This window comes from Chamaea fasciata, unplaced genomic scaffold (assembly GCF_029207755.1).
Source record: "Chamaea fasciata isolate MVZ Bird 193981 ecotype frontalis unplaced genomic scaffold, bChaFas1.0.hap1 SCAF_5, whole genome shotgun sequence".
NCBI classification, from domain to species: domain Eukaryota; kingdom Metazoa; phylum Chordata; class Aves; order Passeriformes; family Sylviidae; genus Chamaea; species Chamaea fasciata.
This window is the reverse complement of record NW_027094090.1, coordinates 54,343,601-54,360,969: the sequence shown is the minus strand read 5'-3', so window position 1 is coordinate 54,360,969 and position 17,369 is coordinate 54,343,601. Positions and strand designations below refer to the sequence as shown.

The 17,369-nt window shown below is 38.5% G+C and overlaps 1 protein-coding gene across 3 annotated transcripts in view; it reads left to right on the top strand.

Moving 5' to 3' along the window:
* Positions 1-17,369, top strand: part of BMAL2 (basic helix-loop-helix ARNT like 2) — a 30,962-nt gene that overhangs the window by 5,628 nt on the left and 7,965 nt on the right. For 2 of the 3 annotated variants that reach the window (XM_066183740.1, XM_066183741.1), the window contains exons 2-10: positions 2,611-2,758; positions 3,998-4,039; positions 6,865-6,903; positions 9,338-9,495; positions 11,137-11,216; positions 12,190-12,282; positions 14,221-14,338; positions 15,153-15,296; positions 16,926-17,166. In XM_066183740.1, coding sequence (XP_066039837.1) covers positions 2,611-2,758; positions 3,998-4,039; positions 6,865-6,903; positions 9,338-9,495; positions 11,137-11,216; positions 12,190-12,282; positions 14,221-14,338; positions 15,153-15,296; positions 16,926-17,166 — 1,063 coding nt within the window. The remainder of the gene's footprint in view (positions 1-2,610; positions 2,759-3,997; positions 4,040-6,864; positions 6,904-9,337; positions 9,496-11,136; positions 11,217-12,189; positions 12,283-14,220; positions 14,339-15,152; positions 15,297-16,925; positions 17,167-17,369) is intronic. The other variant, XM_066183739.1, reaches the window with a different exon arrangement.

Here is a 17,369-nt window from a genome sequence, read left to right as displayed (position 1 = left end):
TGAAAACATTCACAGAAAATGCAAATGTAAGAAATTCAGCCAGGTGCTCAAATGACAAGTAAAAATCCAAGTTTTTCCTATCATAGAAGCCCACCCTGGGTGTTGGTGTACATTCTAGACCATTCTCTTTGTGAACCCAGAGACTGTTAAATCCTTTATCCAGCTCTCCCAGAGTGATGCAGCCACAGAGGGAAAGCAATCTTTCATCACAGCCTACACAGGGTTGGGACACTCCAGGGAGGGAGTGAGCACCCTGGAATCCTCCAGTATCACAGTGATGGCTGTTCTGGAGCCCTCAGAGGTTATTTTCCATCACCCTTCCTGACTTCTCACAGCTGCCTTGGCCTTAACAGCTGTTTCTGCCCACTTCTTCCTCAGTGAGTGCTAAGTATTAAAAAGATCTGCTCTCTTCTCTTAAACTCCTCATAATCACTGTTCTCCTATGCCTGGTGGTTCTGAAGCTTTAAATTTATTTCTCTATTTGTTTTCTTTTGCATTGTTGATGGGGGTTTTGGTTTGGTTCATGGGTGTTTAAAGAAAATATATATATATAAAGAATATAAGCTGCATGCTGAGCATGTCAGGGATCAGTACAGATTCTATAACCTCGTATTTTTGTCCAAGATCAGCCACCCATCGTACTGGCATTTAGTTTGTCCCAGGGATAGTGTGAAGGACTCAATTTATCACCTAATAATTGTAGTGTAGAAGTTCCTAATAGGTGGCTGTTACTGGTAATGCAAACATGTTTTGCTTTCTCAGTTAAGAATAACCAAAATGGGTGTTGTTAGTAAAGGCAGAAGAGATAAGTGCAGCATTCAGAAGTTGTTGCTTGGGCGTGAGGGGAAAAGACTAGTTGTTTAATAATATTGAAGATAGATTGGAAAACCTGTAAAACAGGCCTTGGATTTTGTTCCTTTAAAGGGAAGTGTCTGGAAAGCAGGCTGGCCATCTGTGTGCAGAGCAGTATTTAGGTCAGTGGGTCTGTGCTGTCCTGCTTTGTTCCAGGACGAAAGGATCAGTTGTGCTGAAGGCATTCTGGTCTTGGAACCATGTAGGTTGCTGTTTAGTAAGTACTCTTTTCTGAATATTCATCAAGACTGATTATACTTCAATAGCTTAATCAGGAATTATAAGATGCTGTGACCTGGGTGAATTAAACCTGCTCCTTTTAAATAAACAATTCCTTTGGATCCGTCAGCATTTTTTGTTTGTTTTGGAATCATGTTAATAACAGAAATATGAAATGAGACTTCTAGGGAGACTCGTCATAAAAATATTTCAGACATCTACCATTCTCTTTTATAAATACTTATAGTATTTATAATGTAATTTCTTTTAATATATTTTTAACATCCCTAATTTGAATATGATGTGTATTTGAAATAACTAGATTTTCTTGCTGTTGCAGATGTCCAAAGGTTGTCACTTATTTGTCAAGTATTTGTTGATTCTTTGTTTCCACCTCTTTTTTTGAAACTTCCTGTGTGACTTAATGAGTTAAAGAGCTTTCTAAAATAAAACGGGCTGACTTGGTGTTGTTTGATTTGATAGAGAGAGGATTAGTGGAAGACCAGGCAAGCTGTTGTTGGAGTATTAGCCTATTTTCATTTAACTCTCCAGAACTGTATGCCGACACCAAATGAAAACCTAGAAGGTCATTTTTCTGGTGTGAGATGTGTTTACATCCAAGAGGGAAAAAAACACCTTTTGTATAATTGTTTTTGCACATTTCTACATTTTTGCAAACAGCACGGATGCTAAAAAAAGACAGAAAGCTCCCAAGAAAGTATCCAGTTTTTCTTCTTTTTCAAAGTACTCCTCTTGGTTTTTGCTGTCTGCTAGAAGCAGGAGATGCTCACTTCCTTAAATGACAGCTCTCAATCTCTCATCTGTCCTCACTGGCACATGAAGCCTTAAAGGAGTTCCCGCCTTTGCTGAAACAGTTAATTCTGGCTCTTTGCCTAAACATCAGCTGGGCCATTCTTTGTCATAGCTGTGTTGAGACAGAAGAACAGTGTAATAATAGTGCTTATGTTCCTTGAGACTGTGCTCCTTTCCCAGTAGGTTGCTAGGATTCCTTTGGCTTGTGACTTCTCTTCTGTCCTTCCCAGAAACAACAGTTTTCCTTTAGAGGAGAATTGTGAAGGGAACTTGACAAGTTTTTGAGACTCATCCAGCTTCCATGGCAGATGTTCTGTGTAACTGGATTTTATGTCAGGAATATGATTACAGCAAACTTCCATTTTTTGGGTATCCCACTTGATTAAAAAAAACATAGTTCACAATATATTTTGAATTTTTATTTTGTTTGAGCCATGGTATTTTGATCTGCTGAGAAATGGCACAGCTGGCAGTTTTGCAGCAGATTGTCTGAGGTGCTGGGGGATTTAAGTGCTAAGGTTGTGTGAGGGGAGAGCTGCTTCATATTGCCTTGGTGTGTTGGTTGGGTTGGTGAGATCATTGCAGTACTGTGGGAAGGTGGTGCACTCTTTGCTGGACTTGGCTTGCAGAGACATAGAAGCCCCACACAGAGACAGCTTTTTGTTCCAGTGAGGGTCAGGATGGATGCAGAGTGATGCAGCTCTGAGCCTTCATTCTCACTGACAGATCAGTTCTCCGTGGATGGGAGCCCGTGTGTTGCCTGTGGAGTGCCCAGCCTCATGAATCCCGCCCCTAAGCCTGCCAGCGCTGCTTCCTTCAACGCTGCCGTGCCTGACATCCCACGGAAACGCAAGGGCAGCGATTCTGACAACCAGTAAGTGAATCAAAGCTCTGGGGCTCAACCTCAGTCCCAGACATTCGTCTGTTACTTGTGCAGCGTGGTCACTGTCTTTGCTTCTCCTCTTTTTTCCTCCCTTCTAATCCTCTTTCCTTTGTTGATTACCATTACATTTGCAATGTCTTCCAAATGTATTCTTTGACAGTCTCCAATTATTAAAAATAAAAAAAAAAAATCCTTAAATCCAAGGGATATATGTGGGATTCCGTAATGCCACTTCCTGCCCTGAAGTGTCTGGATAATGCGTCTCTAATGCTGAAATTTCAATCCTAATTTTTTAGGGTTGTTTTTTTTACTCCTTCTTTGCCTGCTAGTAGAGGCAAGTTCTTAAGTTGCTTGAAGTCTCCCAGGCACATACTAGAATTTTACCTGCAAGCGTGAAGCAAGATTACTGATTAAGTTGTTTGATCTAGAACTGCTGCTTCCATGACCAGAGCAGCCATTTCCTTAAATGTGGAGACAGACCCGTGACCTAAAAATGGGGACTGTCCTCTTGTAGTGCTCAGTCTTTTTAAATGGGTCATACTTGACTGCTGAGGTGACACTGTCAACTGTTTTATCCTGTTCTGTAACTGCCAAACAGATGCCATTTAACCAAAAAAGTGATCTGTTCAAAGCTGTGTAAATCAGGCAGAAGTAAGGGACACAAGGCACTACAAATATCTCCAAACTAGTGTGGAAAATCCACGTTTAAAAAGGTGGGGAATAGGGGATTTACATGTATTTGTGATTATTAAAGCAGTTCTCTTTAATCACTGCTTCTTCCATATGTAGTCCATTGATCTGCAGAGTGTAGCTGTACTGTGGGTGTTGATGTAAATGTCAACTTGGAGATCACGATCAAGTGTATCATGTGGATAACTAAAAACTCCAGCAATATGTTAGTTTCTGGGAAAAGAAAGTTACTCCATTGTTTTTCAGTAGCACTTGTTGATTTTTACCTCTTCAGTAAAAGTCTTGGTTCTGCAGTAATGATCTCTCAAGTTTGGATCTCTCTGATGAGAAAAATTAACGTCCAAGTTGAAAAATTAATTGAAAAAGTACTGGCTTATAAGAAGTAGTAATTAGGTTCTAAGACTAATGATCTTGCTGAAAATAACCAATCAAGTGGAGTTACTGTTGAAATTTTTCTGTGACTTTGGTACTTTGGGTCTATCAAGTCATCTAATTGTGCTTCGAACTCCATTTTGCTTACTGTATGTCCTGTTTCTGCAGGGATGTTTCGGCAGTTGAAGTTGATGGTGATCTTCAGAAAAGGTACTTTTTATGAGTGAATCCATTTCTGTTTTGAGTTCTGTGAACTTGTCACACTTGACTGTTTGGCTGGATGAGCTGTGGGCTTCCTTGAGGAGTGCTTCATCCCAGGGCAGGTCTGTGTGCTGCACAAGGTGATAAACATCCAGCTAAGGAACAGGATGGACAGGTCCATCCAACGTTAGGGATTCCTGATAGTTCTTTCTAAGATAATGCTCTGCTTCCAGCTTTACCAAAACTTGGTAGTATTGAAGTTTAGAATGGGAAGGAGTGAAAAGTACCAGTTCAATAAGAAGACTCAGAGAGGTGAAGGAAAGCTCTCATATTCTAGGACTGGTGAATGTCAACATTTTTGTTTGGTTGTTTTAACCTTTTAAAGTGCTTTTTAAATTAGAACTATAGTAACTGTGTTAAAATAATGCTGTTACAAGGTGGCTGTGGAGAAGAGGCATACCCCTTGTGGAACAGATCTGCCAGGAGGGTTGTTAATTCCATGATTATTTTATTGCATTTTCTTTTTCTGTATCTGCATACCTTACCCCAGTAATATTTGTTTGTAAGTAGCCATGCAGTGTTTTTATAGAGTAGTCTGTTTCACTTGGAAGGGACCTACCATGGTCATCCAGTCCAACAGCCTGAGCACTTCAGGGCTGACCAAAGGTTGAGGCAGGTTGTAGAGGGCATTGTCCAAATGCCTCTTAAACCCTGACAGGCCTGAGGCATTGCCCACCTTTCTAGGAAGCCTGTTCCACTGTTTCCCCACCTTCTTGGTACAGGAATACTTCCTCATGTCCAGTCTAGACCTCCCCTGCTCAGCTTTAAAGTGTTCCCTTGTGTCCTATCCTTGGATACCTGGGAGAAGAGCTCAGCACTTCTCTGTGCACTTCCCCTCCTCAGGAAGCTGCAGAGAGCAAGGAGGTGGCCTCAGCCTCCTTTTCTCCAAACTAGACAAACCAGGAGTCCTTGGCCACTCCCCACAGGACATTCCTTCTCTCCCTTTCATCAGCTTTGTTGCCTTCCTCTGAACTCATTCAGGACCTTCCCATCCTCACCAAACACCTCCTCCTCACGTTTTGGGGCCTAGAAGTGCGCCCAGTATTCAAGGTGAAGGCACAGCAGTGCTGACGGCAGCAGGATAAATCACCTCTTTGCCCGTGTGGTGTTTGATGAGCCCAGGATGTGGTTTGCCCTCTGACTGCCCTACACTGGGCCTGCTGTCAACCAGCACCTCCAGGTCCCTTTCTGCAGGGAAGTCACTCTTTGGTATATAGCTTAAAGAGTAGTGTAAAAATCTTTCTTTGGGGTTAAATTGGTTGTTTCTTTGTGGATTTTTTCCATGGTGCCTGTGATGGAAAGTGTGACTAAAACCCCTCCTTTTCTGCCTTTGAAATATTAGCTTCCATTTTAGAAGAAATGGGGAAGTATATTTAATAAATCAATTGAGAAAGTAAAGAAAGGATGGTATTCTTTATTTTTTCTGATTAATACCCATTCTGTCCTTTCTAGTACCAATTAAATATACTCACATTATAGCCACAAAGTGGAATTTCACCCTCTGTTCATGTAGTAAAGGTAGTTTTAATTTAGCTATTCATGTCAGGAGCACCACAGCTGTTAGGACAGAGGCTATAAAAATCCATTGAAGGCTGGGACTGATTGCTTGAGCGGCACATTTGTGCTAGATTTTTTCCCCAAGTGGAGCTCCTGAGGGAGAAAGAAAGTTAATTAATAGGGCACATCCTGCATTGCAGCTGGTCTGGCTCCTCCTTACCTCTTCTCTTATGGTCAGAGAATGTAAATTCAGTTGGAATTCACAGCATATGGATATTTCTGGTAAGTTTCTCTTAAAATGGAAGGAAAATATTAGTTATTGCTAACTTGTCTAAATCTGAAACAATGAATGAAAGTCTTGGAGTGTTGTGAGCCAAACCTCCTCCTGTGTTTGGGTTTATCAGACTGTCTAGAAGATTGCTGGGTTCCAGTGAAATCCCAGATTCTGCACTGTTAATTTGGCTTCTGGATCCTCACTGGGGTCAGTGCTCAGTTCCAGGTGGCAGAAGCTTTTGGCACCTTTCTTCAAGCTGTAATCTCCAGTCTCCAAGGATCCTCCTGCTTCCATTTCCTCATGGGAGACAGCTGCTGCATGCTTGGCCTCTCCTCTTGATCCTCATGGTACCAAGGCCAGGAATTCTTCACCAAGAGTGGTGAACAGTGCAGTGGTCATAGGGAAAGAAAAGCTCACTGCCCTTGTTTGAATCATCCTTTATAGTTTCCTGTTGCAGAGTGTTTATTGGGCTGCAGACACTTATGACTGTGTTTCATGTACAATTTTATTACTTTATGACTTCCCAGTCATTGCTGTAGGGTATGGGAAATAGCTAAGGTTTTTTGTTGGGTTTTTGGTGTTTGTTTTTTTTTTTTAATATAATTTAGGATTGCTTATTTTCTAATTTGACAATAAGATATTAAAAGGAAAAACATAAATAGATAATCTCTTTTATAAAATTTTAAACAAAAAAATTAAAATCAAGTCTTAAGTTATTTGAATGTTCCACTAATGTTGTTGTCTCCAGAATAAAAGAAGCCCCATAATTATGAGCTCTCCCTTTAATATGTTCACACAACTGTGAATATTGCCAGTTGTGCTCTGGTCCCTTTCTGTTATGCATCACTTGCTAGGTCAGCTATGGTTTAGAGATTCTGTGGGTTTGCTTTTGCTGGAGCCACAGTAAATTTATAGCATTTTCTGTCTTCTGGAATTAGTGGGAGTAGAGAAGTGCCTAGTATTAAATATGTAATGTAAAACTATGTATCTTGTTTTTTTCTAGGAGTGAAGATGAAGAACAGGTTAAAGTAAAAGATTTCAGGTACTAATTTTCAATAGAAAGATGTTTTGCTAGTGAATACTGAGATTCACAATAGTAAAATGCGAGTTTGCGGGTAGCATTCATTAAAACTATCAAATATTTAACGGTAAGCTTTTCCTTTTCCTTGCTACATTTATAGTGATTTTTAAAGCCTCCTTGAGGATTTTATTTGCCAATAATTTTGATAAAAGTTGCTGCAGGATATCGCAGATGGTTTAGCAGAAAGGTGAGGTTGAAGTTTTTAAGGTGAGAATTAAATGCAGTATACCCAAGTCATGTATAAGGAGCTGAACCTTCTGATCTGTGTGACTTTGAGAATTGTTTTTTCTAGATTTAGAAAATATCTCTGCTTCTGGAGATATTTAGAATTTATTCCACATGGAACTGAATTTAGCTAAAGTATGACTAAGTGTTCTTGTTCTAGAACAAGCTTTTGTATAGAGAATTATTCAAGTTTTGCCATTGAACTTTGAATTCACATCAACTGAAATTCACATAGAGCACTTGTAAGATTTGAAATGTTGTATTGACCACAGTTCAGCCAAACAAATGTTTTAAACTACAGACAAACCATGTAGTAAAACCACAGCAGTGCTGTAAAGTTGATTTAAAAATAAGTCTTTCATTTTTCCTGTGAGCAGAGATGTCAAACCAGAAATACATAATTCACTCAGCATGCTGTCAGGAGTATTATTTATATAGTATGCTAGCTAGTAATTATGAAGTATTCCTGTAATAGGAACAAAATTAAAGAAACTAATGTGTTCCAAGATATATTTACAGTTTCACTTCAAAATTATTTTTTCTTCACAGAGTATCCCAGGTTGCTCTGTAAGATTGTTGTACATTGCTTTAATGGCTGTTATGTGGTATTGTTGACTTTTTTCCCCTTACTTTTTGTTGCATTTTTTGGAGGGAAAAAAAATCAGTACAAAGGTCTCCGGAGGTTTGCTTATCAGTTATCTCCATCCAGTATTTCTTGTCTCAACCTTATCGTGGAACCTGCTTTTCTCCCTTTGCCTTTGTGGCTGGGGCAAGCAACAGAAAGTTTTCTCAATCATCCAGTCATCCCCTGAATTTCTGCATCCACCTGTTCAGTTTTTTATAACTCCTCATTGACCCTCGGAGATGTGGAAGGTTGTTCCCTCTCCTGGAATGCTTGTATTTGTCATCCTGAGGGTCACAGTTCAAGGAGCAGGCACAGGATATTACTTGATTGTTCCTACCTGACATAAAGAAAGAGTTGGGTGAACTCACAGATCTGAGCATAACTCAAAAAATTACATTTAAAAAAAGGCTTTTGAGAGAGAAAAACTGAATGCTTGGCAGAATTACTTGTGTGGTGAATTCATTCAGGTTTTTTGAAAAAAAAAATTAAAATAATTGTCAGGTATATCTTTAGAACTGTACTTTGTTCTTTCTCAGCAGGCCAGGTGTAGTTAACTTTATTACCTTTAATAGCTTCTGTTGCAGTATGCCTATGAGGAAAACTTTTGGAGATCAATTAACCAAAACTTACTCCTCGTTTTGCATAACTATACTACTGCATCTGGCCTCTATCAGAAAGAAAAATCATCTGGGTTTTAATTGAGTGGCTGGCTTGTCTTCTGGGTAAGGAGGAAAAAAGTGAAAGAAACCTTCCTTGCTCTGCTGGAAGATGTTAGAGGGGAGGAGATGGGCTGAAAAGCTGACATAGTGTGCTAGAAAGAAGTAAAGAAGAGGTGACCTGAGCTATAAATGCACTTGTGATGTGCAGTCATGTGCCCTAGAAGGAGTTTTCTGATGAGAACTGGCCGAGAAGAGAAGCTCTTTCTGTGGCTGAGTTCTTGACAGGCTTACCAAGAGATGAAACCTGAGACAACCTTTATACCACCTTATCAGGAAAGGGAAAGCTTTCTGAGATATTTCTGGTAAATTACATGAGGCACAGCTTTTTCTTTCCATTTCCACTCAATCTCCTAGAAGCATGTGGAAAAGTAATGTTTGTTGCTGTGGGTTTTATTAAAAGGCAGCAGAATGAACACCCCATCTTAGTTACACAGGCCAGGCAGAGGTGGGAGCAGAAATGTCTTTCATTGATTCCTAATGACATCAAGAGTTCTCTGGGATACACTGGGGTGTCCAAGTCATCACTTGCATGGCAAGGGTCACAAGAAGGGTTTAACTTTTTTAAGTCCTCATAACCTCTTGTTCCTGCCAAATGTAATCAAATTGTTGCTTGAGATATCTCTTCTCTTCAGTATTTCACATCATTATTGGGACCTTTTCATCTTTGTTGAAGTGAATCCAATTCAGTTGTCCAATACAAGTAGCATATGAAAAACTGTTTCAATGCAGTAGTACTGGTGATAGTTCCATTCCCAAAATGGAATTGAATATTATGGAGAAAATCATGTGTTCTACATCACTCTTTAAAAATATTTTTTCTTCTTAGAGAGGCTCACAGTCAAACAGAGAAAAGAAGAAGAGACAAAATGAATAATTTGATAGAGGAGTTGTCTGCCATGATACCACAGTGCAATCCCATGGCCCGAAAGCTGGACAAACTCACAGTGCTACGGATGGCTGTGCAGCACCTGAAGTCTTTAAAAGGTGAGTTTAGGGAACATCATCCTGTAAATCCTTATTCAGTAGGAGTTATAGTATGTATCTTCCTGGATTTTAAATCAAGAGTATTTTATTTTACATTTCCTTACTGTGTTTAGTTCTGAGTCTGCTCCTCATTTAAATGTACATATCTGTAGCTGTCAGAACTTATTTTTAAATTTTTGCTTAGTATAGCAGAAAAAAAACACCCTTCAGTGTCCAATATTTTCTGTCTGCTCGGGGCATGCCTTGCTCTTGGGTCACTCCTTGATTCTTTTTAGGAAGTACAGGAGTCAAAAGGAAAGTTGCAAGACAGAACATACTTTAACAAAATGGTCAATGAGTTTGATTAGATTAAAGTTTTAAAACCCCTGACATGGTGGAGAGTAGCAAGAAAGAGAAACTTCTGATAGCCGCAGTCAGCAAGCAAAGGATGGATGTTAGGGAATGGTTTAGTGTGGGGATCAACCCAGGAAATAATCTTTGCTCTCCTTTTGCTATTGCTAGATGTGGGGATTTTTTTTTCCTCCCCCCCCCCCCCCCCCCAAATATATCCAAATACAAGTTGCATATTGCAGAGTCTATCAGCTGCACACAGTATTTGGGGGTTTTGGCACCACTGTTTGAGAACAATAATTCGGTCCATTCTAAGCAAAGATCAAAGACCCTCTGCATTGCAAAACCCACTGATTATTAATAAGCAGGTCTAATGAGAACCCAGTTAGTTTTGGGTCAAAGAAGTGTAGAAGTTCAATTATGTCGCTACCTTGACAGTAATAGAATCATAGAATAGCTCATGTGTAAAGGGTTTTGAAGGTTTTCTAAAGGTCCAAGCAGACTGAGAGTTTTGCATGAAGAGATAATGTGACAAACAGCAGGACAGTAACTGCACTTGCAATTTAAACAAGGAATCTTCTGCTCAAGCATTTGTATTTTAACAACAGGATGTGTAAACTGGACTTCACCCAGCACAGTTGTATTTACCTCAAAACAAATGGTTAAAGAGAATACTAGGTGCTATGTGGAGTTATAGTGAATGATAAATTGACTGGAATGTTCAACTGTTACAATAAATGTAACAAGAAAAAAAATGTAATGGACAAAAATTGTTTTATGGAGTACTTGCCATGGGTGCAAGAACAGTACGTGCACTGAGTCAGTCTCACTATATTTAGTGAGACATTTGATTTAACTACAATAGTCTGGGTTTTTTGATTGTTGGCTTTATAGTATTAATGAAACATTATTAATTCAAAAGATAATTGATAATATTGGAATTAATTCTGTTTCGGCAGAGAGTTTAGTTAAGAGGTCTGATATATACCTATGAAATATTCCTAGAAAATTCAGTTCTTATAATACCATTTCTCTAGCAGTACATTAATGATCTCTGAACAGAAGTTTCCTTTGTTTGTGTTAATAAAGGGCAAGAAAAAACCTGGTTATGTGTCTGTTTTCATTACCAGTGTATGTTTGAGATTTGCTTTAATTTTATTTTTAGAATTTCTAGAACTTTGAATTATTTTTTAAATTCAGCTGTTGGGGTCATAGAGGAAAATTCTGAAAGACGTAACAAGTATAACTCTGCTGAAAGTGAATTTAAAATGTAACTTTTGCCATGATCCCTGTGAATCATCCATTTTCCAGGTTCCAGTAGCTCCTACTCAGAAGTCAGGTATAAACCTTCATTTCTGAAGGATGATGAACTGCGACAGTTAATCCTGAGGGTAAGTGGAAGGAAACTCTCAGATGAATCACGTCCTTGTTAAAGCTTTTGGTTGGACAGTGCTTTTTCTTCCATCTTGTCCTTCAGGCAAGCGTTATGTTGTACTGATTCTAAACTCTGTGCACTACTCAGGCTTTCATGAAGGTGTGCAGAAATGGTTTGGGAGCGTGGCAGGCAGCAGCCCTGGAAGGGACAATAATCTGTGTACAGTCTGCCTGTTTAATACATCCATTCTTAAAATCTTCATGCAACTGCAGAGAATGCTGCCAATTATGCAGGAACATCCTCACAGTTGGTGGCTCTCCTTCATGTACATTTTTAAAGATGTACTTTGAAAAAGGTGCAGAAAATACCTGGAATAAAATCTTCCCTCTTGTTTGAATACTTCATCATAAACCCACACATTTCATTCACAGCTAGGTTTGTGGTTTTTTTTTTTTCTTTCCTTTGCTGTAATAATGCTTTGCCAAGATCTGTAAATGGCTCCCAAAAGAAGCTGTTTTTTAGCTGGACTTTTGCCAGAGCTGTGTTTAAGTAACTTCAGCTGTGTGTGGTTGAAGGCCTCCTTTGGTCCTTGCAATCTTAATTGCTTGTTTTATAGAATCACAGAATGGCCTGATTTGGAAGGGACCTTGAAGTTCATCTCATTCCACCCCCTGCCGTGGGCAGGGACACCTCCCACTATCCCAGCTTGCTCAGAGCCCCATCCAGCCTAGCCTTGGATACTGCCAGGGATGGGGCAGCCTCAGCTTCTCTGGGCAACCTGTGCCAGGGCCTCCCCACCCTCACAGGGAACAATTTCTTCCTCATTCTAAACCTTCTCTCTGTCAGTGTGACATTTCCTCTTGTCCCTCTCCAGCTTGCTTGTATTTAATTTTAAAAATCAAGTTTAAAAGTGTGCTTCCTTGTAGTCATTAATATTCATAGTTTATTTTAATTGTGTGTTTTTAAAGACAGTATCTTTATATTTTCAGGCTGCAGATGGATTCCTGTTTGTGGTTGGATGCAACAGAGGAAAAATTCTGTTTGTCTCCGAATCAGTTTGCAAAATACTTAATTATGATCAGGTGGTTATCCTTGTTTCTTGTTTGCTTTTATCTTGCATTTTCTTAGGAATTTTAAAACTTTTATATTTTATTCTGTGTTACATCAAACCAGTCCTTGTGTATCATTTCTTGGAATTTCTTTGATTTAATCTTATTCAGAGTAAAGCTGGATATCCTGTAAGAAAAAAATCTGCAATAAAGTACATCACTGTTCCTGACCTGAGGAACAGCACCAGATTTCAGCTGATCATCCTTAAGAAAACTGCCTGTCTGAGAGGAACGGATAATTTGAAGATGTCCTAATTTCTGTGTGCAAGAGATTTTCTTTCGCATAGTGAAGTGATTTTGGGTGGTTTTTTAGGCCAAGGAAAATGCGTAGTTCAGGAGTGGAAGTTAATTAAAGCTTTCCTTGGTGATGCCTTTATGCTCGGATGCACCATGTAACACATCATCCACAATAAATATCCGAGTGTGTACCCTTAACCTGAAAGAAACTGAATGGGACCCATCTTAGCCTGTAGAACAAAGGAAATTGGAAAAATAGAAATACCTTCCATTAGCTGGTGTTTAATATGATGGGCAATTACCACAAATAATCAAGGGATGATAATTTGTTCTTGTATCAATGACTTCTGTTTCACAAACAGAGGCTAAAACAGTTAGTGCTGCCATCTGTCTACTTTTGTAACTTTGAAACCATTTGTGCTATCTTAATTTTCTTTATAAATGTACAGATAACCAGTCTGGACTCTTTCATAGATTTATTTTTATCTCTTTTTTGGGCTTTTTTTTTTGTTTGTTTGTTTTTTAAGTACAAAACTATCTTTTTTAGTTAAAGGGAAATGAATCATCCTAGGGAAATAAGCATAAAGCAGAGTTTGCTGCTTTTTTTTTTTTTTTTTTTTTTTTAATTTCTACACTGATTTTTTTCAAGAGCTAAAAGTGCTTTCTAGAGTCACTCATGTTAGACATACCTCCTTCCAGACCCTTACAATGTCCTCTATTCTGGACAAGGAAATTTAGAGGACATGATTGACTTTAATAAAAGCCATGGATTTATTAGCTTATTTGGGAGTTGTTCTAGGTTCTGAATCCCATGCTGCAGCTTAATCTGGTTTGTTACTCCTGTATTTTTTGGCAAGGCTGCTGTTAGGCTATCTCAGCAGCACTCAGCATTTTCCCATTGCATTAGGATTAAATGGAGACTGGGAAAAGGCAGGAGACTGGGTGTTTATCCTGAGTTTGGGTTTAGAGTAGAGCTTGTCAACACAGCTCCTTTCTGTCCTTTGATTTGGCTGCTATGCTGAAGGTAAGCAGTGGAAAACCTAAACCAGCCCACTTCTGTGAGGATTCCTTCCTGTTCCAAAAGAAAGTGGTGCAGCATGTCAGTTACTTGGGATGAACAGAGTGAGCAGGTAGAAGGCATCCCAGCTGGAGACATCCCTGTAAATATCCTCTGCTAAGGAGTGCTGTGGTGAGCTGAGCCCTGCTTCCAGCCTTCTCTTGGCTCAGTGGTGCCAGTTTGTCCAACCAAATTAGAGCTCAGAGTCATTAGGTAGTTGAATATTTCATCCTCCTTCTTATTTCTTCCCTCCTTCCCCAATAATCTGAGAGTGGAGTTACTTTGTGCATAGCCTGCTTTGGCTAGGACCAAGAATTGTATGATTTACATAAATAAAGTATTTAGTTATACAGAACTTGTTTAATCTCCAGTTAGATCTGCTGTTTTTCAGTGGGAAGTATCAAACTATGTTTTTACTACCCTTTTAAATAAAAAACTGTATTAAACAGTGACAAATGAAATGTAAAATGAAATATTGATGTTTAGACTAACTGTGGTATTGACTTCTTTTTAGGGGTGTAGACAGTTGTTTTCCTGAGATAAGTAATGTGTGGGGTCCTGTTCCAAAATGGTGTGGTTCTCATCGCTTTTGGGTTTTGTTGTTTGTTTTTTAATAGGCCAGTTTAATTGGACAAAGTTTATTTGATTACTTACATCCAAAAGATGTTGCAAAAGTTAAGGAGCAGCTTTCTTCATCAGACATCTCACCTAGGGAGAAGCTTGTGGATGGCAAAAGTAAGTCAGAGCTGGACATGCTCAGATTTTTTGAAGAGATGTTAATAAATGTAATTATTAGTCAGGATGCATTCAGGTGTTTGTATGGATGTACAAACTTGAGGTATTTCTATGAAACAAACATCTGAATGCGTATCTGCTGCTTAAAATGCATTCAGAGTTGACAAGCTAGCCCAGAAAAGACTGGATTTTAGATCATAAGAATTACTGAAATTCTGTTAGATTAATGAAGTCACTGTTAAGCATTTACCAAGATGTGATCTGACATTCTTCCTACCAGCATACTACTTTTTTTTCTTGTATTTGCTAGATCTTGTCAATACAAAAGACCTGATGTAGTCGAACATGGGATAAAATACTTCAATATCAAGAATCACTGTCTCCTCTGAAAATGCTAAGTGTCAATCCCAATGTAACCAAATCTTCTTTAGTTTGCAGTTGTTTCTGATAAGGAAAGCATTTTGTACTATGCAGCTAATGCCTATTTTATAACTGGCTTTTACAAGCATCTTTGCAGTTCTTCCTTGTACCAAATAGAAGGTGAAAGTTTGTAAAGCATTGGTAGTAAAATTCTATTAAGAATATCAAGAAGGGTTTAAAAGTAGTTGAGTAGTTCTTTCTAATTTTGGAATCTGTCAATCGTGTTTTCTTTGCCCTCTTTAATTTATTAGGCTTTTTTAATTGTAAGGACAGAATTTAGGCAGCTAAACAGTAAGGACAACGTACTGGGAGGTAAATGCAGAAAACATCTTGTTTTCTGAAGTTTTATTGCTAGACTTTGGTTTTTTAAACTACTTTACTAAATCTTTGTAAGCTGGCTTGCAAGTACACACAGATTTCCAAGCTGGACCAGCTCGGCTGAACTCTGGTGCTCGACGTTCCTTCTTCTGTCGGATAAAGTGTAGCAGGACCACAGTCAAAGAGGAGAAGGAGTGTTTGCCCAACCCAAAGAAGAAAGGTATTCAAAGAGTGGAGATGAAGTGGGGGCTTTCTCTCTCGAAACTTGTTTAAATTCTCAGTCACTAATGACTTTTTATTTCCAACTGATCTCACCACGTAGCTGTTGGTAGTGTAAATACCAACCAGGGACACCTTTTGAAAAACAGTCTAATTGTACTCTTTCTCCTCCTGGTGCCCTCCTGGAAAGAGGGAGGGAGGAACAGGAACCTGAGGTACAGGGGCTCTATAGGAGCATGTGCTCTGTTGTGGTCAAATTTGAGACGTCTCAGGGAAATATTTGAAAGAACTGGAGCAGATCAGAAGAATGAAACTAAATAACTTATGTCTTGAAGATAACTGAATGACTAAGGCCTGCAAACTCTGCTATTTTGAAGGGAAAAAAGCAAGTAAACCAACTTTATTTTCTGATTTACTTTTTTGTTGTGTGTATTTATAAGTATGAATTTTCCTTTTTTCCCCCTTTTCATAGTAAAGTTAATTTATCAGTGTAATTCCATTCATTTTCCCAGTAATTTTACTTTAGTTCATTTTTGCTATGCCCGTAGAGCAGTATAATCTTGTCAAGTTTCTAGTGAAAATTTCAATTTCAATTTTAAAATGCAATTTCCAGCTTGTGTTTTAATACCTTAGTATTGATTTTTGCAAAGGTGTACTGAAATAGTTTGATCCTGAAAAAATCCTTCAAGTTCTGTTTTTCACTGTAACCTGTTACTGTTGAGATACACCACAAATTTTAAGAGGCCCATGAAAGTAAGTAAATAGAATTTGGTATCCCTTGATGCGTCCGATAACTCAGTGAGACAAGAATTTACCTTCTGTCAGTGTTTCTTGGGAAAGCAGTTTTGAGGGAAGGCACCTGAGCAACTGTGACAAAATCACAGTGGGATAACTCAGTTTCTCATTTTGCAGAGTTGATCTCTGTTTTTTGTGATAGAGAGGAAAATCAAAGCTATGGAAAGCATCCTATTCAGCACAGAGGTGTCAAGAATGCTTTGGCATTTTTTTGGAAAGATAGCTATTGTAGGACACATAATGTCAAACTTAGGCTTATGAGGGTGTTTGCATGTTATTTAGAGAGAAAAAGGGATGAATGACAGTGTATTCCAGAATTTTAGATATTTAAACTGTATGTATTCCCATAAAACTTAAGAAACCTGAGATAAATAGAAAATAAGCTGGATTCCTTTGGGTTGTTCTTGACTGATTCTTTCAACAACTGCAGTGAGCATATGTTCAGATCACTGTGCTCACTAAAGGTAAATTTATTTGGAAGCTACAGAGAGCCTCAGGTTAATTTTAATTCACAATCCATCTGAAACCATGTAAAACCAAAGTGATCTGTGGGTTATTGCTTTCTTTTCTAACTTGTGTTTGAACTGCCAACACCCATAATGCATCTTCCTAAATCTTACCTAGGGTTAGAAGCTCTCTCTGCAGGTAAGCCCAAATTGATTAGAACTGAATAGCATTGAATTAATTGAAAAATACTCTGTAAAATAATCTACAGCTTTGTACACTTGGTGTAGGTAAGCATGAAATACAGTTGCTGGCCTCACGGCCAACAGAGTAAAATAAGTAGTTTGGTTTACTCTTTGAACAATAACTACTTCTTATTTCTTTCTGTTAGATCACAGAAAATACTGCACCATTCACTGTACTGGGTATTTGAAGAACTGGCCTCCTAATGAGGTGGGAGTAGAAGAGGAAAATGATGTAGAAAAGGACAGTAGTAACTTTAACTGTCTTGTTGCAATTGGGAGGTTACACCCTTACATTGTTCCACAAAAGAGTGGAGAGATAAAAGTCAAAGCAACAGAATTTGTTACACGATTTGCCATGGATGGAAAATTTGTTTATGTAGATCAGCGGTAAGCGTTTTATTCTTTAATGAAGAGAAATGACACAACTGCTTCCATTTTCTGATACTCTGTCAAAACTGTAATTTCTCCAGCAGGGTAGAAAATCTAATTTAAATTCTTCGTTTTTGAGAATCTTTTGAGAAATCTCAAAAATTCTGATTTTCAGAATGTTTTTCTGCTCTACACAAGAAGCAGTTAATTCTTAAACTATG